This window comes from Mesoplodon bidens (assembly GCF_964165515.1).
Source record: "Mesoplodon bidens genome assembly, chromosome: 13".
Classification (NCBI taxonomy): domain Eukaryota; kingdom Metazoa; phylum Chordata; class Mammalia; order Artiodactyla; family Ziphiidae; genus Mesoplodon; species Mesoplodon bidens.
In genome coordinates, this window is record NC_138169.1 from 40916391 (window position 1) to 40943645 (window position 27255).

The following is a 27255-nucleotide window of genomic DNA, read 5'->3' on the forward strand; positions in this document are numbered from 1 at the left end:
ATGTCATGGAGCATAGTTATAATAGCTGCTTTAAAGTCTTTGATACAGATTTCAATATCTGAGTCACCTTGGGATTAGAGTCTGTTTATTGTTTTTTCTTTCTTTTCTTTCTCTCTCACACAAGGAGATCACAGAGTACTAGACTTTCTCTGACTTATTTCGCTTAGCATAATGTTCTTGAGGTCCATCCATGTTGTTGCAAGTGGCAAAATTTCATTCTTTTTTACGGCTGAGTGATATTCCTCTGTGTGTGTGTGTGTGTGTGTGTGTGTGTATGCCACAATTTCTTTGTCCATTCATCCAACGATGGACACTTGAGTTGTTTCCATATCTTGGCTGTTGTATGGAATATGTATAATGTGTATAATAATGCTGCAATGACATGGGGGTGCAGATATCTTTTTGAGTTAGTGTTTTTGTTTTCTTTGGGTAAATACTCAAAAGTGGAATTGCTGGATCAAGGTAGCTCCACTTTGAATTTTTTGAGGAACCTCCAAACTGTTTTCCATAGTGGCTGCACCAATTTACATCCACCAACAGTACACAAGGGCTCCCTTTCCTCCACATCCTCACCAACATTAATTTCTAGTCTTTTTGATACTAGCCTTTCTCACAGGTGGGAGGTGATACCTCATTGTGGTTTGATTTGCATTTCCTTGATGGTTAATGATGTAGAGCATCTTTTCATTTACTTGTTGACTACCTGTATGTCTTCTTTGAAAAATGTCTATTCAGATATTCTGCCTACTTTTTAATTGGATTTTTTTTTCTTGCTATTGAGTGGTATGCATTCTTCATATATTTTGGATGTTAGCCCATTATCAGATACATGATTTGCAAATATTTTCTCCTATTCAGTAGGCTGCCTTTTCATTTTGTTGATGGTTTCCTTTACTGTGCAGAAGCTTTTTAGTATGATGTAGTCCCACTTGTTTATATTTGCTTTTGTTCTTTTTGGTCTCAGAGTCAAAAAATCATTGCCAAGACCTATGTTAAAGAGCCTACTGCCTATGTTTTCTTCTAGGAGTTTTATAGTTTTCAGTCTTACGTTCAAGTTTGTAATCCATTTTGAGTTAATTTTTGTGTATGGTATAAGAGAGGGGTCCAGTTTCATTCTTTTGTATGTGCTTGTCTAATTTTCCCAATGCCATTTACTGAAGAGACTGTCCTTCTTCTGTTGTATATTCTTGCCTCCTTTGTCGTAAATTAACTGACCCTATTTGCATGGACTTATTTCTGGGCTCTCTATTCTGTTCCATTGATCTATGTGTCTGTTTTTACGCCAATACCATATATTTTAATTACTATAGCTTTGTAATACAGTTTGAAATCAGGGAGCATGATGCCTCCAGCTTTGTTCTTCTTTCTCAAGACTGCTTTGGCTATTTGGGGTCTTTTGTGATTCCATAAAAATTGCAGGATTGTCTATTTGTGTGAAAAACGTCATTGGAATTTTGATAGAGATTGCACTGAATCTGTACGTTGCTTTGGATAGTATGGACATTTTAACAGTATTAATTTTTTCAATCCATGAGCACAGAATTAATTCCACTTACAACTGCATCAAAAAGAATAAAATACCTAGAAATAAATTTAAACAAGGAGGTGAAAGACCTGTATATTGAAAACAACAAGACAGTAATGAAAGAAACTGAAGATGACACAAATAAATGGAAGGGTATTTCATGGCAATCTTTTTTCTATTGCAAAAGAAGAGAACTTTCAACTTAATCTAATGTCTAAGATGTACCAATCTGATTGTTATTTCAATATTTCTCAAAGTGAATTCACTTTAAAAGATGGTTAACCAAAATATTATTACCATGATATATAGAAAGCTTGTCTCATAAGAACTGTCATGCAGTGATTAACTCCATTTTATCTTAAAATAGATCCAAACAAACACCACAGTCAAACATCAAGTTAAACTTTTTACACATACCTAGGCTGATTAACAATGGCTATTGCCATGTTTCTCAAATTCTTTTACATGATGGTAGAAAGTTTATACTTCATAAAAGCAGTTTCTTTGTCTCCACCTTTTGAACAAGGCCAAGTCTGTGTGCAAGTGTATATACTAATGAGTAGGTACATAAAAAGAGTTAAAGGCGTGATTCTGACTCACTCAAGGAGCTCCAACGTGATGGTTCCTTTGGGTTCTGCTTCTACGCTCTTCCCCCAGAACTTCAGTTTGGGATAGATTGAGCCATGAAAGATGAAATCATTGTTTAATCCTTCAGCATGAAATGCACTAATGGGTGGGTGATGGCTGACCTGCTCAGAGATGAGTCTGAAACCAAGGTCATCTCTTAAGATTTGAAAAACAGACAAACAAAAAAGGGTAGTGTTATATAATAAACCATTATCACAGAATGTATACATTACTGTCATTTCACTGAAAAAGCAACGTTAAAGTATTAAGGAAATGGATTTGACGAAGTAAACAATCCTTTGTTATCATCCTGATGGAAGGACAACACACGAGCAATTGCACATATGCAACCCAAACAACTAAAACCAATGTTATTATAAACCTAGCTACTTAAACACATTAAAATAAAGAACACCCACATGAATTTGGGTGATTTTCATGAATTGACAATATTAGCCATGTAAATTTAAAACTTATCATTCCATTTATATTAAGATTGAAGAATCTAATGTATCTCCTTTACAAACATCTAGGGAATAAATGAGACCAAAACTTGTGGAGGGAAGAGAAAGATTCAGAAAAACTAAAGCCAAATGAATTCCCTAACTGTGTGTAAGGAAGCAAGCTACAGCAGGAAATGCAACTCTAGATACATTCATTGCCTGTATGCCAACAGTGTAAGTTTATGCTAATACATTTTATATGGTTATTAAAAAAACCCAGGGACTTCCCTGGTGGCACAGTGGTTAAGAATTCACCTGCCAATGCAGGGGACACGGGTTCGAGCTCTGGTCTGGGAAGATCCCACGTGCCATGGAGCAACTAAGCTTGTACACCACAACTACTGAGCCTGCGCTCTAGAGCCCACGAGCCACAACTACTGAAGCCTGCGTGCCTAGAGCCCGTGCTCTGCAACAAAGACAAGCCACCCCAATGAGAAGCCCGCGCACCACTACAAAGAGTAGCCCCTCCTCGTCCCAACTAGAGAAAGCCTGTGCTCAGCAACGAGGACCCAATGCAGCCAAAAATAAATAAATTAATTAAAAAAAACACAACAACCCCAAAAAACCCAATCATGCCTTATGGTCTACATAAGGAGAAAGGATGATAACTAATCCCACATGATCAGAAATACTGAAACCCTTGTAATGGTTCATTTTACGTATGTTTTCATATTTTTGACATAATTTCTAAAATAATAAATATCATAGAAACAAACAAAATCGTTAACTTTCTTCAGTCATACAAAATGTTGATAAATGCTCAAAAAATATACATTTTCATTTGAAGAGCTATGTAAATCATGGAAATTCAACGATCCACCTGGAACAGTGTGAAAGATCTTACCGAACTAATTCATAAGTCTCTCCCAGAAGTGGGTTGAAAGGCTTTCCAGTACGTTCCCACTGAGAAGCAACAGCAGATACAGCAAAGGCAGCTACACACTGTGGGACAGAGCATGAGGAGAAGTTAGAAATAGCCTTGCTGGCTCCTCGTTCTTTCAGGAACGGAAACTCTGCTGAAAATAGTAATTTACAAAATGATTTTGAGGAGTTTAATTACTTTGTATTTTTAACATGGCTTAATAAGCAAACTAATAAGCAAACGTGGATATTCAGAATGAAAATTACTCTGAGACTCTTCCTATTGATCATTCCAACTGTGTGTTTTTTTTTTTTTTTTTTTTTTTGCGGTACGCAGGCTTCTCACTGCCGTGGCCTCTCCCGTTGCAGAGCACAGGCTCCGGACGCGCAGGCTCAGTGGCCATGGCTCACGGGCCCAGCCGCTCCGCGGCATGTGGGATCTTCCCAGACCGGGGCACGAACCCGTGTCCCCTGCATCAGCAGGCGGACTCTCAACCACTGCGCCACCAGGGAAGCCCCCCAACTGTGTTTTATAACATACTGACAGTGCTACAAATTCTCTCAAGGACTTTTAAAAAACTCTCAAATCCTAAATTACTCTTAATTCCTTTAAAATTTCTAAAAAGTACATCACTTTTAGGATGGGGCGAAAAAACTAAACAAATTGGTATCAAGTCTAATGAGGTTGGGAAAAGCTAATTTCTATAAATGAAAAGCTAGAATGACTCCATTTAGAATGCTATTGCTTTGTTGGAAGGAAAAGAATGTACCTACTATACTCTCCCTGTGTCTAGTCAATCCATATACATCACATGAATGTCTTCTCTTCAGAGGAAAATAAAAAAGTGCAATTCCTTGTTGTCCTTTGTTTTAACCTATAGTAGTATGTGTATATTTATATACAGATAAGCATAAATATACATATTTATCTGTGTATGCATGTATCTATTCCTTCTTGGAAACACTGAGAAAGTCTGAAAGAAAGGTTGAATATTTTTACCCTAACACAAAGCTACTTTCTAAAACAAAGACTCAGAAACACCAACATCCAGGTTTGGTTTTGGACCACGTTCTGCTTCTCTTGCAATTCTCATTGGTCTTTCCACTATGGTGGCTCTCTGACTAGAGGGTGGCGGGGAAGGAACACAGACGGGTCTCCAAACATGCTGACTATGTAATGATAACGTTTGCTAACCTCACACTGGACTTAACATGAATTCTGTGTATATGTGTTTGGGGCAGGGGGAGGGGAGAAGGTGGCAGAGAAGACTTCCTAAGACTTAAACCTTTCCCAGTGCTTGCTTGACACATACCTGCATCCTTTCCACAGGATCAGCAAATGAACTGGCCTTGTGGATAAGGTACGTATGCTCCATATATTCCGTCAGTCGCTGGAGGAAGCTCAAAGGCTCGTTAAATATAACTGGCATGGTGATCTTGGAGAGTTCCTATGTAGTAAGAAAATGGAAACTGTGATGTCCAACACACACAGCAAACTGACATGCTGCTGCCTCTACACAACATGTTCCTGGAAAGGAAGTCACAGAAAACAGCAAATTTAATTAGTATCAGTTCAATTTCATAAATCTTCCCAGAGCATCTAACGATGTGGAGTATATTGTTCTAGGCCTTGAAGGAAATACAAAGACTACCCAAACATTCTCCTTGGCTTCGAGGAGCTTGCAGTCTACTGGTGAGCAGTGAGATGATGACTTAATAAGTCTGCCTCAGATCAGAATTAGGAAATGGCATATAAAGGTCATGGGGACACAAAGACCAAAAATCTTCATAGTGGGCTAAGGAGCAACCACATATACCATTTTTGTGGATAATTTTTCAAAGGAATTTCAGACTGTTTTTGACTGACAACATTGAGGTTTTCTGAGAACGCTGATCCATTATACATTGTGAACTGGGGTACTAGAAGTCTATTGTGTATTTCACAGGATAGGTTTTAAATTCTATCTGCTAGAATGACACAATCACAGTAGACTTCCAAAAATAATTTAATGATTGGGCAGGGGCCCTCTGACCTGAATTGCAACCTTTCAACTCTGCTTACCATATCCTGCCAACAAACAGTCGCACCATGAGATCTTTAACAAATTCATTAGGTAACAAACTTATCTTGGTTTTCTCTGGAATAGTCTGATGATCTTTCCAACCTTCCACCTACTATTATTTACCTTTCCTGTGAGAATCACATCTTTCACGAAGCCTGCTGACTAAAGTCATGATCACGTGAACAATCCCAAGGTGCCATCGAGGTTGAATGCCAGCTGTCTTGGCTCTGATTTTCCCCCTCTAAACATCCACATTCTTACAGATATGCACAATTAAAAATAAAGTAACCTTCACAAAACTACTATCGGAATGCACAAAAAAAAGCTCATTCATTAGCATAAAATACTGCAGAACGCAGAGAGACATGTAGCAGCTCAATGTAATGAAAAGAAATGGTAGGTTTATTGCTGCCTCACCAGGAAGACAAAGGAGAACGGGAATGTATAAGAGATGAAGAAAAGAAGGCTTTACTATATACACCCTGAGATCTCAGTAAATGCAAAAATTCACTGCTGGGGCCAAGTCAAGAAAGCTGGGACTGCCAAGGCTTTTCTTAATTGAGATATCTTAGACTCTCTTTCTTCTACTTAATAATACCTTCATGAGTTTTTTTCTTAAAAAAAACACAAAAACTAATAGAAGAATATGTAATTCTCAGTCATGGAAGTAAAGACATGAAAATGCTCCTCTCCTCAGAGGCAAAGCACCTCCAACAGTTTGGGATACAATGCTGGGTGTTTACACACACGTATGTGTACACACATATATCTTATCGGATTTTTTTAATGCATGGGATCTGCTCTATGTATTGGCTCATCACTTGCCTTTTTTTTGCTGTTCCTGTGTTCAGAGGTTTTACATACACATACATTACATCACCGAGTCCATCAAGTTCTTTGTAATCGCTGCACTGTGCAGTGGTAAGATGTCAGAATCAGACTGAGTTCCACTGCAGGCTTTCTCATTTACTAGACGTGTGACTCTGGCCAAGTTAAACTCTGCCAGTTTCCTTATCAATAACATGGCACTAATAGTGTATATAACATAATCTACTACAAAGCATTGTTATAAGACTAATATTTGCAAAACACTTAGACCAGTTCTGGGCACATTAATAAATGATATATGTATTTGTTAAATTTTTTTAAGGCTATGCATAGATATACCATAAACTATTTAATCTTATCCTTTAGAACATGAACAAATATGGTTTTAAAGTAAATTTCTGGAGACTTCCGGGGAAGATAGTGGAAGAGTAAGACACGGAGATCACCTTCCTCTCCACAGATACACCAGAAATACAGCTACACATGGAACAACTCCTACAGAACACCTACTGAACGCTGGCAGAAGACCTCAGACCTCCCAAAAGGCAAGAAACTCCCCACGTACCTGGGTAGGGCAAAGCGGAGAGATTCCCGCACAGAGGATCGGTGCCAACCGGCACTCACCAGCCCAAGAGGCTTGTCTGCTCGCCCGTTGGGGCGGGCGGCGCTGGGAGCTGAGGCTAGGGCTTCAGTCGGAGCGCAGGGAGAGGACTGGGGCTGGCAGCGTGAACACAGCCTGAAGGGGCTAATGCGCCACAGCTAGCCGGGAGGGAGTCCGGGAAAAAGTTTGGACCTGCCGAAGAGGCAGGAGACTTTTTCTTCCCTCTTTGTTTCCTGGTGCGCGAGGAGAAGGGATTAAGAGCGCTGCTTAAAGGAGCTCCAGAGACGGGCGTGAGCTGCGGCTGAAAGCACGGACCCCAGAGGCGGGCTTGGGACGTTGGGGCTGCTGCTGCCGCCGCCACAAGGTCTGTGTGCGAGCGCAGGTCACTGTCCACGCCCCACTTCTGGGGAGCCTGTGCAGCCCGTCACTGCCGGGGTCCCAGGATCCAGGGACGGCTTCCCTGGGAGAACGCACGGCATGCCTCGGGCTGGTGCAACATCACGCCTGCCTCTGCCGCCACAGACTCGCCCTGCACTCTGAGCCCCTCCCTCCCCCCAGGCCTGAGTGAGCCAGAGTCCCCGAAGCGGCTGCTCCTTTAACCCTGTCCTGTCTGAGCGAAGAACAGACGCCCTCCGGCGACCTACACGCAGAGGCGAGGCCAAATCCAAAGCTGAGACCGGGAGCTGTGAGAACAAAGAAGAGAAAGGGAAATCTCTCCAAGCAGCCTCAGAAGCAGCGGATTAAATCTCCACAATCAACTTGATGTACCCTGCATCTGTGGAATACATGAATAGACAACAAATCATCCCAAATTGAGGAGCCAGGAGTCAGTGCTGTGCCTCTGAGGTGGGAGAGCCAACTTCAGGACACTGGTACACAAGAGACCTCCCAGCCCCAGATAATAACAAACGGCGAAAATCTTCCAGAGATCTCCATCTCAACACCAGCACCCAACTTCACTCAACGACCAGCAAGCTACAGTGCTGGACGCCCTATGCCAAACAACTAGCAAGACAGGAACACAACGCCACCCATTAGCAGAGAGGCTGCCTAAAATCATAAAAAGTCCACAGACACCCCAAAACACACCACCAGACGTGGACCTGCCCACCAGAAAGACAAGATCCAGCCTCATTCACCGGAACACAGGCACTAGTCCCCTCCATCAGGAAGCCTACACAACCCACTGAACCAACCTTAGCAACTGGGGACAGACACCAAAAACAACAGGAACTACGAACCTGCAGCCTACAAAAAGGAGACCCCAAACACAGTAACATAAGCAAAATGAGAAGACAGAAAAACACACAGCAGGAGAAGGAGCAAGATAAAAACCCACCAGACCTAACAAATGAAGAGGAAATAGGCAGTATACCTGAAAAAGAATTCAGAATAATGACAGTAAAGATGATCCAAAATCTTGGAAACAGAATAGAAAAAATGCAAGAAACAGTTAACAAGGACCTAGAAGAAATAAAGATGAATCAAGCAATAATTAAAAACACAATAGATGAAATGAAAAATACTCTAGATGGGATCAATAGCAGAATAACTGAGGGAGAAGAACGGATAAGTGACGTGGAAGATAAAATAGTGGAAATAACTACTGCAGAGCAGAAGAAAGAAAAAAGAATGAAAAGAACTGAGGACAGTCTCAGAGACCTCTGGGACAACATTAAACGCACCAGCATTCGAATTATAGGGGCTCCAGAAGAAGAAGAGAAAAAGAAAGGGACTGAGAAAATATTTGAAGAGATTATAGTTGAAAACTTCCCTAATATGGGAAAGGAAATAGTCAGTCAAGTCCAGGAGGCACAGAGAGTCCCATACAGGGTAAATCCAAGGAGAAATACGCCAAGACACATATTAATCAAACTATCAAAAATTAAATACAAAGAAAACATATTAAAAGCAGCAAGGGAAAAACAACAAATAACACACAAGGGAATCCCCATAAGGTTAACAGCTGACCTTTCAGCAGAAACTCTGCAAGCCAGAAGGGACTGGCAGGACATATTTAAAGTGATAAAGGAGAAAAACCTGCAACCAAGATTACTCTACCCAGCAAGGATCTCATTCAGATTTGATGGAGAAATTAAAACCTTTACAGACAAGCAAAAGCTGAGAGAGTTCAGCACCACCAAACCAGCTTTACAACAAATGCTAAAGGAACTTCTCTAGGCAAGAAACACAACAGAAGGAAAAGACCTACAATAACGAACCTAAAACACTTAAGAAAATGGGAATAGGAACATACATATCAATAATTACCTTAAATATAAATGGACTAAATGCTCCCACCAAAAGACACAGATTGGCTGAATGGATACAAAAACAAGACCCATATATATGCTGTCTACAAGAGACCCACTTCAGACCTAGAGACACATACAGACTGAAAGTAAGGGGATGGAAAAAGATGTTCCATGCAAATGGAAACCAAAAGAAAGCTGGAGTAGCAATTCTCATATCAGACAAAATAGACATTAAAATAAAGACTATTACAAGAGACAAAGAAGGACACTACATAATGATCAAGGGATCGATCCAAGAAGAAGATATAAGAATTGTAAATATTTATGCACCCAACATAGGAGCACCTCAATACATAAGGCAAATACTAACAGCCATAAAAGGGGAAATCGACAGTAACACATTCATAGTAGGGGACTTTAACACCCCACTTTCACCAATGGACAGATCATCCAAAATGAAAATAAATAAGGAAACACAAGCTTTAAATGATACATTAAACAAGATGGACTTAATTGATATTTATAGGACATTCCATCCAAAAACAACAGAATACACATATTTCTCAAGTGCTCATGGAACATCCTCCAGGATAGATCATATCTTGGGTCACAAATCAAGCCTTGGTAAATTTAAGAAAACTGAAATGGTATCAAGTATCTTTTCCGATCACAATGCTATGAGACTAGACATCAATTACAGGAAAAGAGCTGTAAAAAATACAAACACATGGAGGCTAAACAATACACTACTTAATAACAAAGTGATCACTGAAGAAATCAAAGAGGAAATTAAAAAATACCTAGAAACAAATGACAATGGAGACACGACGACCCAAAACCTATGGGATGCAGCAAAAGCAGTTCTAAGAGGGAAGTTTATAGTAATAAAATCCTACCTCAAGAAACAGGAAACATCTGGAATAAACAACCTAACCTTGCACCTAAAGCAATTAGAGAAAGAAGAACAAAAACACCCCAAAGTTAGCAGAAGGAAAGAAATCATAAAAATCAGATCAGAAATAAATGAAAAAAAAAGAAGGAAACGATAGCAAAGATCAATAAAACTAAAAGCTGGTTCTTTAAGAAGATAAACAAAATTGATAAACCATTAGCCAGACTCATCAAGAAAAAAAGGGAGAAGACTCAAATCGATAGAATTAGAAATGAAAAAGGAGAAGTAACAACTGACACTGCAGACATACAAAAGATCATGAGAGATTACTACAAGCAACTCTATGCCAATAAAATGGACAACCTGGAAGAAATGGACAAATTCTTAGAAATGCACAGCCTGCCAAGACTGAATCAGGAAGAAATAGAAAATATGAATAGACCAATCACAAGCACTGAAATTGAAACTGTGATTAAAAATCTTCCAACAAACAAAAGCCCAGGACCAGATGGCTTCACAGGCGAATTCCATCAAACATTTAGAGAAGAGCTAACACCTATCCTTCTCAAACTCTTCCAAAATATAGCAGAGGGAGGAACACTCCTAAACTCATTCTACGAGGCCACCACCACCTTGATACCAAAACCAGGCAAGGCTGTCACAAAGAAAGAAAACTACAGGCCAATATCATTGATGAACATAGATGCAAAAATCCTCAACAAAATACTAGCAAACAGAATCCAACAGCACATTAAAAGGATCATACACCATGATCAAGTGGGGTTTATTCCAGGAATGCAAGGATTCTTCAATATATGCAAATCAATCAATGTGATATACCATATTAACAAATTGAAGGAGAAAAACCATATGATCATCTCAATCGATGCAGAGAAAGCTTTCGACAAAATTCAACATCCATTTCTGATAAAAACCCTGCAGAAAGTAGGCATAGAGGGAACTTGCCTGAACATAATAAAGGCCATATATGACAAACCCACAGCCAGCATCGTCCTCAATGGTGAAAAACTGAAACCATTCCCACTAAGATCAGGAACAAGACAAGGTTGCCCACTCTCACCACTCTTATTCAACCTAGTTTTGGAAGTTTTAGCCACAGCAATCAGAGAAGAAAAGGAAATAAAAGGAATCCAAATCGGAAAAGAAGAAGTAAAACTGTCACTGTTTACAGATGACATGATACTCTACGTAGAGAATCCTAAAGATGCTACCAGAAAACTACTAGAGCTAATCAATGAATTTGGTAAAGTAGCAGGATACAAAATTAATGCACAGAAATCTCTGGCATTCCTATATACTAATGATGAAAAATCTGAAAGTGAAACCAAGGAAACACTCCCATTTACCACTGCAACAAAAAGAATAAAATATCTAGGAATAAACCTACCTAAGGAGACAAAAGACCTGTATGCAGAAAATTATAAGACACTGATGAAAGAAATTAAAGATGATACAAATAGATGGAGAGATATACCATGTTCTTGGATTGGAAGAATCAACATTGTGAAAATGACTCTACTACCCAAAGCAATCTACAGATTCAATGCAATCCCTATCAAACTACCACTGGCATTTTTCACAGAACTAGAACAAAAAATTTCACAATTTGTATGGAAACACAAAAGACCCCGAATAGCCAAAGCAATCTTGAGAATGAAAAATGGAGCTGGAGGAATCAGGCTCCCTGACATCAGACTATACTACAAAGCTACAGTAATCAAGACAGTCTGGTACTGGCACAAAAACAGAAAGATAGATCAATGGAACAGGATAGAAAGCCCAGAGATAAACCCACGCACATATGGGTCACCTTATCTTTGATAAAGGAGGCAGGAATGTACAGTGGAGAAAGGACAGTCTCTTCAATAAGTGGTGCTGGGAAAACTGGATAGGGACATGTAAAAGTATGAGATTAGATCACTCCCTAACACCATACACAAAAATAAGCTCAAAATGGATTAAAGACCTAAATGTAAGGTCAGACACTATCAAACTCTTAGAGGAAAACATAGGCAGAACACTCTATGACATAAATCACAGCAAGATCCTTTTTGACCCACCTCCTAGAGAAATGGAATTAAAGACAAAAATAAACACATGGGACCTAATGAAGCTTCAAAGCTTTTGCACAGCAAAGGAAACCATAAACAAGACCAAAAGACAACCCTCAGAATGGGAGAAAATATTTGCAAATGAAGCAACTGACTAAGGATTAATCTCCAAAATTTATAAGCAGCTCATGCAGCTCAATAACAAAAAAACAAACAACCCAATCCAAAAATGGGCAGAAGACCTAAATAGACATTTCTCCAAAGAAGATATACTGACTGCCAACAAACACATGAAAAGATGCTCAACATCTTTACTCATTAGAGAAATGCAAATCAAAACTATAATGAGATATCATCTCACACCAGTCAGAATGGCCATCATCAAAAAATCTAGAAACAATAAATGCTGGAGAGGGTGTGGAAAAAAGGGAACACTCTTGCACTGCTGGTGGGAATGTGAATTGGTACAGCCACTATGGAGAACGGTATGGAGGTTCCTTAAAAAACTAAAAATAGAACTACCATATGACCCAGCAATCCCACTACTGGGCATATACCCTGAGAAAATCATAATTCAAAAAGAGTCATGTACCAAAATGTTCATAGCAGCCCTATTTACAATAGCCCAGAGATGGACACAACCTAAGGGTCCATCATTGGATGAATGGATAAAGAAGATGTGGCACATATATACAATGGAATATTACTCAGCCATAAAAAGAAACGAAATTGAGCTATTTGTAATGAGGTGGATGGACCTAGAGTCTGTCATACAGAGTGAAGTGAGTCAGAAAGAGAAGGACAAATACTGTATGCTGACACATATATATGGAATTTAAGAAAAAAAATGTCATGAAGAACATAGGGGTAAGACAGGGGGGATGCAGACCTACTAGAGACTGGACTTGAGGATATGGGGAAGGGGAAGGGTAAGCTGTGACAGGGCGAGGGAGGGGCATGGACATATATACACTACCAAACGTAAGGTAGATAGATAGTGGGAAGCAGCCGCATAGCACAGGGAGATCAGCTCAGTGCTTTGTGACCACCTGGAGGGGTGGGATAGGGAGGGTGGGAGGGAGACGCAAGAGGGAGGGGATATGGGAACATATGTATATGTATAACTGATTAAATTTGTTTAAATAAATAAATAAATAAATAAAGTAAAGTTCTGTAAGTGGGATTTCTGGGTCAAAGGTGTGTGCTCAGTGAAAATTTTTACAGTTACTACCAAGCTGAATGCCTTCAACCCTTCAACCCTTTATCAATCTGTACTCCTACCAATGCTTCTGGGAAGTCAGATTTTCTTTTAACATCAAAGGAAGGGGCACTACTTCCAATCTGTTCATTCAATCATGTTCATTTTCTTTATATAACTATTTAATTCAAGAAGAGTCAAATGTTGTAATGGCGCTGGGTAGTTCATGTATAACTCTAGAATGAAGATTAAAAGATATAAGTATTAAAAGTAACTATAACTATGATAATTTGTTAATGGATACACAACGTAAAAAGATGTAAATTGTGACACCAAAAACATAAAATGGCAGGGAGTGTACAAATGTAGAGCTTTTGTATGTGTTTGAAGTTAATTTGTAATCAGCTTAAAATAGACTGTTATAACTATAAGATGTTTTACATAAACCTCATGGTAACTACAAAGCAAAAAACCTATAGTAGATACACAAAAGATAAAGAAAAAGGAATTTAAGCATACCAACTACAGAAAATCATCAAATTCACAAAGGAAGAGAGGAAGAGGAAAGGAATAAAGGAATTACAAAAAACAGCCAGAAAACAATGAACCAAAGAGCAATAGTGAAAATACATCTATCAGTAATTACTTTGAATGCAAATGGACTAAATTATCCAACCAAAAGACACAGAGTGGCTGAATGGGTTAAACAAAAAACAGAAAACACCAAGACCCAACTATGCTGACTCTAACAAATTCACAGCAGCTCTAAGGACACACACAGATAGAAAATGAGAGGATAGAAAAAGATATTCCATGCAAATGGGAACAAAAAGAAAGCAGGGGTAGTTATACTTATATTAGACAAAACAGATTTTAAGCCAAAGAATGTACCAAGACACAAAGAAGGTCATTATATAATGTAAAGGGGTCAATTCATCAAGACGATATGACAATTATAAATATTTATGCACCCAAAATAGGGACACCTAAAAGCAAATATTAACAGATCTTAAAAGAGAAATAGACAGCAATACAAGTAAAGCAGGGGATTTCAATTCTCTACTTTCAACAAGGGATAGATCATCCAGACAGAAAATCTTAGTAAGGAAACAATGGGTTTAAACAACATGTTAGACCAACAGACTTAAGAGACATATACAGAACATTCCATGCAATAAAGGAATACACAATTCTTCTCAAGTGTATACGGAACACTCTCCAGGACAGACTATATATTAGGCCACAAAACAAGACAATAAATTTAAAAATAGTGAAATCATATCAAGCATCTTTTCTAACCACAATGCTATAAAATTAGAAATAAATTACAAAAAGAAAACTGGGAAATTCACAAATACGTGAAAAGTAAACATGCTACTAAACAACCAATAGGTCAAAGAAGAAATCAAAAAATATCTTGAGACAAATGAAAATGGAAATACAACATACAAAACTTATAGGATGCAGCAAAAACAGCTCTAAGAAAGAAGTTCATGGCAATAAACACACTAAGAAATAAGATCTCAAACAGCCTAACTTTACACCTCAAGGAACTAGAAGAAGTCCAAAATTAGTAAAGGAAGGGTAACAAAGATCAGACTGGAAAGAAATGAAACAGAGACTAAAAAGATAAATGGAACTAAGAGCTGTTTAAAAAAAAAAAAAAAAAAAAGAGGGCTTCCCTGGTGGCGCGGTGGTTGAGAGTCTGCCCGCCAATGCAGGGGACATGGGTTCGTGCCCCAGTCCGGAAAGATCCCACATGCTGCAGAGCGGCTGGGCCCGTGATCCATGGCTGCTGAGCCTGCGTGTCCGGAGCTTGTGCTCCGCAACGGGAGAGGCCACAACAGTGAGAGGCCCGCGTACCACATACACACACACACACACACACACACACACACACACACACACAAAAAGATAAAATAGACAAGTCTTTAACTATACTCACCAAGAAAAAGAGAGGACTCAAATAAGTAAAATTATAAATGACAGAGAAGATACTACAACTGATGCACAAAGGATCATGAGAATGCTGTGAACACTTATATGCTAACAAATTGGACAATCTAGAAGAAATGGATAAATTCCTAGAAACATACAACCAACCAAAATTGAATCATGAAGAAATAGAAAATCTGAACTGATCAATTCCTAGTAAGGAGACTGAAGCAGTAATCAAGCACCTGCCAACAAACAAAAATCCAAGACCAGATGTCTTTACTGGTGAATTCTGCCAGACATTTAAAGAAGCATGAATACGGATCCTTCTCAAACTATTCAAAGAAACAGAAGAGGAGGGAACACTTCCAAACTCATTTTACAACGTCAGCATTATCCTGACACCAAAACCAAAGACAAAACCAGACAAAGAAAACAAAATTACAGGCCAATATCCCTAATGAACACAGATGCAAAAGTCAAGAAAATATTAGTAAACTGAACTCAACAATACGTTTAAAGGATCATACACCATGATCAAGTGGGTTTTATTCCAGGTAAGCAGGATGGTTCAATACAAGCCAATCAATAAATGTGATATATGACATTAACAAAATGATGGATAATCTCAATAGATGCAGAAAAAGCATTTGACAAAATTCAACATCCTTTCATGATAATAACTCTCAACAAAGTGGGTATAGAGGAAGCATACCTCAACATAATAAAGGCCATATATGACAAGCCCACAGCTAACATCATAGTGGTGAAAAGCTGAACACTTCCTATAAGATCAGAAATAAGACAAGGATGCCCACTCTCACCACTTTTATTCAACATAGTACTTAAGTTCTAGCCAGCATAATCATGCAAGAAAAAGAAATAAAAGGTGTCCAAATCAAGAAGGAAGAAGTAAGATTACCTCTATTTGCAGATGCCATGATATTACACATAGAAAACCCTAAAGACTCCACCAAAACACAATTAGAACTAATACATGAATTCAGTAAAGGTGCATGGTACAAAATCAACATACAAACATCAGTTGTGTTTCAATTCACCAACAACAAACTATCAGAAAGAAAAATTAAGAAAACAATCCCATTTCCAATATCATCAAAAAGAATAAAATAGTTAGGAATAAAATTAACCAAGGAGATGAAAGAGCTATACACTGAAAACTGTAAGACATTAATGAAAGAAACCGCAGAAAGCACGAATAAACAGACAGATATTCTGCACTCATGGATTACAAAAGTTGTTAAAATGTCCAAACTACCCTAAGTGATCTAAAGATTCAATGCAATCCTTATCAAAATTCCAATGGCATTTTTCACAGATATAGAAAAAACAATCCTGAAATTTGTATGGAACCACAAAAGACCGTGAATAGCCAATCCAATCTTGAGAAAGAAGAACAAAGCAGGAGGTATCATGCTCCCAGATTTCAAACTGTATTATAAAGATACAGTAATCAAAACAGTACAGAACTGGCATAGAAACAGACAGGCAGATGAATGGAATAGAGAGCCCAGAAATAAATCCATGCACTTATGGTCAATTAATTTTTGCTAAAGGAGCCGAGAATATACAATGGAAACAATCTAAGTGTCTGTCAATGGATGAATGGATCAAGAAAATGTGTGTGTGTGTGTGTGCATGCATATGTCTATGTGTGTATATATATACACACACACACACGATATTACTTGGCCTTACAAAAGAAGGCCATTTGTGACAACATGGATGAACCTGGAGGGCCTTATGCTAAGTGAAATAAACCAGACAGACAAAGACAAACACTGCATGGTATGGTATCACACATATGCGAACCTTAAAAAAAAAAAAAGTTGAACCAATAAAAACACAGTAGAAAGTCATTGCCAGGGGCTTCAGGGTGGGGAAAATAGGGGAAGTTGGTAACAGGGTATACACTTTCAGTTATAATATGAATAAGGTCTGAGGATCTACTGTATAACATGGTGACATGACTACAATTGATAACACTGTTTTGTATAAATGAAATTTGCTAAGCGAGTAGAACTTAAATGTTCTCACCAAAAAAGGATACATATGTGAGGTGCTGGATGTGTTAATTAACTTGATGGGGGGAATCCTTTCACAATGTATACATATGTCCAATCATCTTGATGTAGACTTTAAATATTTGTGAATTATATCTCAAAAAAAATCCACCAAGATTGTCTCTCGAAAGCAACTTGGCTGTATAGAATATGCATACAGAAATAAAACTGTTTCAAAATAGCTTTTAAAAAATTTTTAATTTAGCATCTACTAGGTGCCAGGCACTGTTTTAGACACTGGATTAAAAATCTCATTATAGCCAATTCTGACTTGGAATGCCCTACTCTCTTCACTTAACTCTTGTATCTCCTCCCCGCTAGGATTTCAAGAGAGTTCAAGTCTCTCCTCCTCAACTATTCCAGTACTCATTGATTTCTCACCTCTTCCAGCTCCTGGAGCACCAGAATCTGTATCGCACAATGTAGCATCTGATCACAGATTATACAGCCTGCTGCTATGTCAGGGGTACTAACCAGCTTATCTTGCTAACTACACAGTACTACAGTTCCTGAGGTGAGGGATAATATCTTATACTCCGCCTGCATCCTTACCACCTCAGGGAGAGCCGAGCACACTGCAGGCACCCCTGCCCTATGTGCTCCTGTATGTTTCCACTGCCTCCTGAGTTTACTCCTCTTTGGGCATTTATCACAGTGCCCTAGACTATCCTGACTCTTTCACTGGAATACAAACTCCCTGAAGTCAGAACCCTCTTGTTTAATGATGCACATAGTTCACAAAGCAAAATGAGTAAAAAAGTAGGTTACCAAGCAACATGTTCAAAAATATTTTAATTTTGTAAAATACACATTTTATAGACAAATATTAGAAGGTAGTAGCACCAAAAAGTTAACAGTGGTTGACTCTAGGAGTTGGTAGTCCAGGTAATCTAACACTTTCAGCCTGGCAAAAGGAAGGGATGGGGAAACTGACAACCTCGCACCGCAGAAAGTGGACCACCTTACGACATACATGCTGACGTTATGCTCATCATAAAACAGACAAGAGAAAAGCACGATGGAAAAAGAGAACAACAAAATATACTCAGGTTAGTCCAGTCCTGGGTTCCAGACAGTAGAGCATTGTGGTTAAAGGAACGCCTTCTGAACAGAAGGCACAACAGTGGCTGCCAGGGCTGGGGTGTAGGGAGGTGGGGAGTTGTTGTTTAAGGGGTGCAGAACGTCAGTTCCACGAGATGAAAAGAGTTACATGGGTGGTAACGGCAGCATAATGTGAAGGTACAAACGCCACTGAACTGCACGCTTAAAAATGGTTAAAATGGTAAATACTGCGTTCTGTGTTTTACCACAATTGAAAAATAAAAGAGTGGGCTCTGAGAGCACACGCCCCTTGCTACCTGATGCTTGCTTGCATCACTATGAGTCCCTCACCTCTCCGCCAAATGGGGGCTTCATTATGTACCTCACAGGGACTGTCAGGATTAATTAGTTCATACAAAACACTCAGAACAGTGTCAGGCATATGTTAAGTGAGCAATAAATGTTAGCTATGATCATTACTATTAATAGTACATTCAAGATTGCCAAGTCCTCCAAGGCCGTGTAGAGGCAAGGCGGCTTTGAAGGCTGGGATACCTCATCCTGTCGCCTGAGCAGCGAGCTGCAGAGAAGCCACTCAGATGGCGGCGTGGCTTGAGTTCCAACCTTAAAAGGTGAAGAAGTGAGGGAAGGACACCTGTTCCCCCCGGAGCCCCAGCCAGAAGGCATCGCGTAGTCCCCGCTGCTGAGGCTCTCGCTGCTGGCTGGCTGTCCCGTCCAATCGCCAAGATGACAGGGGTTCACCAGGGTGGCGACATGAGCCCTGGCCCGTGACAGTATGTGATGTAAATGATGCCATTTCTGGCTCTGCTCTAGTTTTCTACATTTCGCTTTGTCATGCACAACAGCAGGGTGAGATTTATTTTAAAGGACTTTAAAGGATTTACTCATTAAAGGAATGAAGAACTTTACCTAAGTTTGATTCTGAACTTTTTTCCCTAAAAAATACTAGACTATTAAACACTCACTGAGGGAATAAGAGACATGCTGGGGGGTGACAAGGTGTTTGGCGTTTCTGTCATTACGGCGGCTCAGATGGGAATCCAGGCCTAGGGACTTAATCTTTCATCTCTATAGCGACACTGTATATGTTGCCATACCCTCACATAATCTCCCTGAGAAAATATGCGAGCAAGAATGGGACAGTCACGTTGTCTACTAGCCATTGGCTGCTCACCACCAGTTGGTTAGACTTCATATGAGTCAGCAAGTCAATGAAATATTGGTTTGTCAACTCTGGAAACCAAAAAGGACATGGTTTTATCACCCATTCAATGGGCAGACTATTTTTTAATCATTTGAAAAGCTCCCCAAATTCTGAAAGGGCCTTTAAATCCAATTTTATAATCTAGAATAATTTGAACACCTTCCTGCTTCTTTTAGTAACTCAGAATGTAAGCATTCAAGGAACTGAAAAGGCACATTTGTGGCCCAGGTAATAGACAGAGTGCAAGGGACAGAAAAATGCCTGAGGGAACATATACACATAGATCCAGATGGCCATAAAAACCACGCTGACTGCACAGAAGAGTCTAACGTGCTATTTAAAATACAGCAATGGACTTGCAATTTTTTGCCTCTATTAGTCTGTACAGTTATTGATATTTTAATTGTTAAAATCTACAGTTCCCTGGATATGTAATGAAAAAACTCGGTGATACAAACTATATTTCATTCCCTCTTGGAAATTCACAGAGACACTGTTTTTACTTACAATACAATGAAGTTTGGTATTGGATTTGTTAGATACTAATTAGTACTGCATATATTCCAATAATAGGAAAAGCAAACAATGCATATTATGAAGGTCAAGTTTCAGGAAGAAACGTGAGCTAGAATACTTTTATCACTGAGAGCTTCAGTCAGCTGGAAAAATTAAATATTTATGCCAGGCAATTCTATCTTGTGACCTAGCTAAAAGCAAAGTTTAAATGCATCCATACAAATTAATAGCAACTAATGATGAAACTGAAGAAACTCTTAATTGCAGTTGCTCATCAGCCGACAAACTGAGAAGAAAAAAAAGAGAAGGCTGCTTTGTCGCTTAAGCACTATATAAACAAACAAGGCCAAGTTTGATCCCAACGGAAGTGGAAAATAACTTATATGTATACCGCTGAGCACCGTTAATGCCCAACTGTGCAAATATTTAAGACCTGGGTTAGAGAGCAGCTCAGCTTAGGTCTTAAGCTAAGTCTGCCGGTGGACAGGGTCCTCACCCAGGTGTGCGACCCAAGCACTAAGTGGGCTTCTAGGCTCTTCACTGATGGGCAGGCGCTGGCAGCCACCTTGGCTCTGGGCCTTGGATGTGCCTTCTGTGACACCAGCTTGGCACTGGATCCTCCCTCCACAACAGCCCCAGAGATGTAAAACTTCATCCTTCTTACATGTAAGGGCCTTGGAGGGCCCAAAGGTCTCCTTCCCATCTTGGGCTACTCAGTCCCTTCCCTCTCCACAAGATGTCTATCATCTATTAGTTTAACATCACACGAGAGGTTCCTGCCATCTGAATACACTGGTCATGCCCAGAGCAGTCACACCAAGACCTTGCAAGTCAGCCCTTGGGGACCACTCTGGTTGAGCAGTCTGAACAAGCCTGCTGCTCTGATGCCTTTTGCTGTTGGTTACACCACTGTTCCTTGGCTCTCACAGGCCAGCCCCAGAGAACACAACACCCAGAAACAAAGGAACTATGCACAGGCAAGGGGTGTCTGCATGTGAACTGAATGAACCACACTGTGGGCAACTGGGTGCAACCAGTGGTAAAAACAGGGAGAAAAAGACAAGAAAAGCTTTGAGGGAAAAGATAAACAGATATTCCTTTCCTATTCTTCCTGTCTTGTAGCTGAATTTTTTCAGAGTTGGGAGGCCGTGTGAGTCCTCCTGATGGACAACCACTAGGTGGGAATGTGGCAGGACACCTAAGGCGCTGGCTGGAAGCCTGGACCAGGTCCACGGTCTCCACACTAGTCACTCAGGGTACCCCGTGACTGTGGGCAGGGATGGATGCTTTAGGGGAACTGATCTGCAGGTGCTCACCCTCCACATGCACTCCTGCCTAAGAACTGACAAGCCAAGAACACACCTGCGTTGGACGTCACACTGTTGCTCTTTTCCCACGTCTTCTTTTAAAATCGCCCTTCTTTTACCTGGGGTTGGGGGGAGACACTCCTCATACCATCCTGAATTCTAGTATAGCAGTCTTGCTCTGATGGGTAAAAACCTTCAGGGCACCGAGTGAAGGGAGGTTTAGAAATACTGTACTGGTACAAGGAAGCCTCTTAAATCAAGGCACTGTTGCTCTGCAGGATGGCTCCCCGACTTGCCTGTTTTCGTTAAGGCAAAGACCTGACATCAGAAGCTGTTCCAGTCACTTCTCCCCTGTTGGGATATTCTGATTTCAGATCATTATAGAGTGAGGCGGTAGAGATGACAAATTTTGTTTAACTACTTGGCTTCTTCTGCCTCCTTTCTCTTAAGTCAGTATTTATAATGTACCAGTTTGGGCAAAGCTCCAAATCTTATCTACAGCTGTATCTGGCTTATATTTAGAATTCAAGAATGGGACAGTTGTCACAGTGACATATACCAACGTGTTTATCTGAACCCCAAAATAACATGAGCTGACCCGGGATGCGTCTGGTTCTGAGGTCATGCGGCAGACATTCTGCATCAAGGGAATGCAATGAATCTGAGGTTTTGAGGGAGAACATTTAAACTGCACGGTAAGATAAAAAGCATTTCATGAAAAAAGATTATATTGGCAAGGTGCATTTCAGGGAAAATATTTCAGTTTTTCCAACCTCTTCTCAATATTGCAAGGTATATTTGAGTGAGAGGACACAGTTACAGAAACCGAAGTTGAGAACCCTGGTAAAGCTTCTCCACTCCATTTCCCAGAGACCCAGATGCCCATGACTCCAAGGGAAGGTAACAAGATCTCCTGCAGCTAGAGTTTTCCAATGTTGTTTCCAATAACACTGAAGGAAGTCCTACTGAGTTGTCAATTTATGGATCATAAAAAATTATTTTTGATGGATAATATATTACCATCTGATTTTTGACATATAGTCAGGAAAAGGTCAAAGAACCGAATGACATTGCTAGATACTAAAAAAAACACAGAACTCCTACTCCCATCTGTCTATTAATATGAGCAAGGCTTCTTAATCCTTGAATCTATTTAAAAAAAAAGAACTGTTACTGAAAATCCTATCTCATTCTAGCAATGTGTGATATTCATTCTCAGATATCTCAGCCAAAGTGAAAAAAATCCTTTTTATGAATAACATTTTAGCTTTTATGTTATACTTTCATAAATTTTGTAATGTTTGTTATTTTGATCACTCATGTAAGAATAACTTAAAACTTTTAGCACTAAAGTCTTATGGCCATAAAATATAAATTTTTAAATTTTAATTTAAATATGTATTTTTGTGATAGTGAAGTACGATAAGGTAATCAAAAAACCTTCAAAGATGAAAAAAATTAGGTTAGGGTAATATTCTATAGCAAATATGGAATGGAAATAGGAGTTAAAGGAGCAAACTAGAACTATAAAGTTTTCAACTCTTATATTCAAGTGTCTATGGAATTTGGTTGCACTGAATATACCTTTCTGAATGATACAACATTTTCACTTTAATAACTGGGTATTTATAATATAACAGACCTTCTTCACCCTCTTATAATAATCTAACGCTAATATTCTATGACTCCAAGACATTTAGCAGACGTGGTCTCAGGTACAGGTGCCTACTCAAATTTTGTGCCTAGATGCCTCGCTTGCCTCGCTTGCCTCACCCTGGTGCTGGCCCTGGTTTCCAAGTCACTAAGTATGGACACCCATGACCTAGCCTCTGGGTGAGTCCTGTTGACAAATCCTAAAGGGACGGGAGAGAAGAGGAGAAAGAAAACAGGGGAAACAGAAGACAATGGGATTATGAGTCTAGAGTCCTTTAACTAAAGGACAATGGGAGTAAGGAAATAAGGAACAAAGAATTCAAACTACTAACCAACATCAAGTATTAATTCTGAGATGGGAATCTGTTTGGTAAATGCTTCAATCACAGAGAGATTTAGGATTTAATTCCATTTATGTAAAGATTTAATTTCATGTAGTATAACCCAACATTTGGTAACATAATCCTGTCCAAAACAGGCTGGGAGAAAAAAGGGTGTCATTAGTTTTGGAAATCTAAGTCTCTATATTCGTTTTAGAAAAAAGCAAAGTCTAATGTGTATGTATGTGGCCGTGGAGGATGGAGCAAGGTGAGCCCGGCTGGAGAAGGTGCTGCAGGGCACCGAAGCCCAGGATGACAAATGCCTGAAGACACTGACTTTCCTACCTGAGAAAGATGAAGTTATACCTTGACCATACATGGCAGGTAAGCACCTATCATGTGTTCTTAAAAGCCATGTCTTAAGGGATTAGTGATACTATGCCATAAAACTGTATCATCATAAATGAGGGGCACTGATTTCTGAAAAAGTTGGCACCAGACCCCAGGTGAGCGTAGAACTGGGAGGTTTCCAGCAGGATGCCCACACTCCCCACTCTGATCTCATATGCTCCTCAAGTCGACAGAGACATCATGAAAAGCTACGGTTCAATATCAGATTTCCTCTGCTACTTTTAAGACTTATTATTACAAAATTAAGAAACTGGGAAGGTGAAGCTATGGGAAAAGCCAGCTGAAGGGTATGTCCATGGCTTCTGTAACTGAGATTTACCCACATAGAAAGGACCTGGAGTGAAGTATTTGGATTATTAAGTGTAATAGAATCATGAAAATGCAATGGGGGGGGGTTAAAAAAATGCCTTCACTTTGAAGTTAACTGTAATAAAATCTATGGATACTAATATCTTCTACTTTTTTACCTATTTTCCTCACGGCTGGGGGTAGCAGGAGGCAGATATAAGAGGGGTCGATACCAAAAATTATTTTAAAATTTTTATTCTGGTGATGTTATTTGCATTTCTCTCTCAAGATACACCGCACTTTAAACCTCTATTATGCTCAACACTCACCCCCTTGGACTGATTCCGCTGCCCATGAGACGGGAGACATGGCGCCCCAAGAACAATAACTTCCAAATGCCAGATAACTGTCTTTCAATCACATTAATAAATATTAATAATTATTCATCTAGAATGTTAGTCTCTTATAAAACCTCAGCAGAAAATACTTTCCCAAAATATTACCTCCCCTGCAGCTCTTTCTCTGTGATTTATTCAGAAAGTTCTATAGATATGTTTCAAAACATTCCACGGTGCCCTTTCAACCCAAACAGCTCTGCTTTTATTTGCTTTATTTTGTTTATGATTCAGCCTGTCTATCTGCACAAACAGTTCCACACCTAAAAATAAAGGTAAAACCATGCTTCTAGAGAAATGGAGCATCTTTTGAAGTACGACAGGCAGAAGCCAACATGACATTATTTCTCGTCTTTTAAAAGAATGGATAGTTTCCATTTAGACAGAATGCTTGCTTTAGACATAAACTAGACGGTTATCAGTCACTAGTCTGAACAAACTCATGAGAATACTACTAAATCCAACACCCAGTGAGACAGGAGATGGTAGGTGACAGACTCAAGCAAGAGAAATACAGAAAGCTGTACTTTCCACGATTGCCAAAAAGACTAAACCACATCTGCAGTTTTCACACCCATTCTGTTGACCCAACAGCCTTAGACAAATGTGGTACCAATTCTACAGTAACTGTGGGTTTCATTCACTAGCAGGTTATGAAATCAATTTAATGAGTTGGAATCAGCATTAATCTAATATAACAGAAAATATCATTTATTTTAAGGATGAGTATTCTTTTGTGGAACTGGTTTTCATTTTAAACACACATGCATACGTACATATTTACATACTGGATCTCAATGATAGATATGCTTACTAAGGGCTTGAAAAATATTAATTCTGCAGGATATAATTTTTTGTCCTGAAAATTTCAGTTCTTAAGAGACTAATATGTATAGTTATTTTACTTAAGAATATATACATTTGTCTAGATACATTTGGTTTGTCCTGATGAAACTTAATATAATCAAAATGGAATTAGAGCCCAGGTATTCTGATTCTCAAGTGTGTTAACTGTTGATAATAATGTTGAACATTAAGCTAAACCAGGGTCTGTCCTGGACATTTTATATAAATTATCTTATTTATCTCTCAATACAGCTATAAGGTACAAATTACTCTCCTAACTTTACTCAGGGAAGCAAGGCAACTGGCCTAGGGTCTCACAGACAGGAGGCGGCAAGGCTGGGATAAAGCTCATTATCCAGCTATGGATCCTTCTCTCCATGCAGTAGGAGCAGAAAATATTTGTTTAACATAAATGTTTCTGGAATTAGTTCCTTGGAAATTACATTTAGGAAGTCTCAGATGACATTACCCTATGTAGAGAAGAGGGGCATTTAAAAAATGCCAACGTGGGCACACCAGCAGCCAAAAGGATTTCAGGAATCAGAATGAAAATGTTTAGAAAGTGACTATACTTCCCAGTACAAGGAAAGTTCTTGGAGTACTCAGGCTGCACATTAAATTGCAAAATTAAGAAATATAATCTCCAGGCAGATTCTTTAGCAGTTCAGGACTCACATGTTTTAAAATTTTCATCATTCTAGTTGGTCAATGGTCATGCTAGAAGAATTAAGAGAACTTTACTCAGAATCCTAGCCTGACTGTCGTCAGGGTGGTGACGTGGACTACTATTTTAAAGGGAATCTAAGGATTTATATAATAGCAAATTTTGCCATCCGTCGCCCTCCCCCGCAAAATCAGATCCACCTGCACAGATAAATAAGCTGGGACACATTCCAAATATCTAACATACACCATACTTACAAGGTACAAAAACCAGCTCTGTGCACAGAAGCGTAAGTGAAATTATATTCTATACTGTGGGGACTCTGTTCTTTTTGAGCCTTTCTGGGTAATTCTATAGGGAAATACAAATGTGGAGCATTTTCTTCTTCTACTTTCTTACACAATGAAAAGTCACATTAAAGTCATATTAAATGGCATAAAAAGTGGTTCAAATTCTGGGAGGAAAACCTAATATAAGGCTTTTCCTAATTTCAGATTCTCAAAAGTTTTCATAAACATTGTTGTGTATCACTTTTATGCCAACATTAGGATTCCCTTCTAAAGCATATGCATGGAACATCAGCTTAATATTATAGAACTGATAGTTAATTTACCATTCCAATACATTTTCTGAGGATGCTCCAGATGCTGAAGTCATTTCTGGAAAACATAGGGGAGGGCAAGCTTGTTCTGAAAAAAGAAAACAAAAATAAAGACTTAATTTTAATACCACTGGCATTAGGAAAAAAGCTATTGTCAATAATCGGAGAGCCACAGGCATACATGTATAGAGACACCATGAAAACGTGCAACATGTACATATGGCCAACAGGTACATGAAAAGATGCTCAATATCACCAGTCATTAGGGAAATGCAAATTAAAACCACAATGAGATATCACCTCACACTTGTTAGAATAGCAAGACAAGGGATTACAAATGCTGGCGTGAATGTGGAGAAAAGGGAAGGTTGTGCACTGTTGGTGGGATTGTAAGCTGGTACAGCCACTACAGAAAACAGTATGGATAGTCCTCAAAAATTTTAAATTGAACTCCCATATGGTCCGGCAATTCCACTTCTGGGAATATACTAAAAGGAAATGAAAATCTAACTTGAAAAGATGTCTGCACCCCCATGTTCACAGC

At 39.2% G+C, this 27255-nt stretch overlaps 1 protein-coding gene across 4 annotated transcripts in view; it reads right to left on the minus strand.

Annotated features, from left to right (window-relative positions):
* The window catches only part of OSBPL1A (oxysterol binding protein like 1A), a 221135-nt gene that overhangs the window by 14682 nt on the left and 179198 nt on the right, over positions 1-27255 (minus strand). For all 4 annotated transcript variants that reach the window (XM_081252524.1, XM_081252523.1, XM_081252525.1 and 1 more), the window contains 4 exons: positions 26724-26799; positions 4830-4964; positions 3500-3597; positions 2126-2308 (listed from right to left, as the gene is read on the minus strand). In XM_081252524.1, the coding sequence (XP_081108650.1) occupies positions 2126-2308; positions 3500-3597; positions 4830-4964; positions 26724-26799 (492 nt within the window). The remainder of the gene's footprint in view (positions 1-2125; positions 2309-3499; positions 3598-4829; positions 4965-26723; positions 26800-27255) is intronic.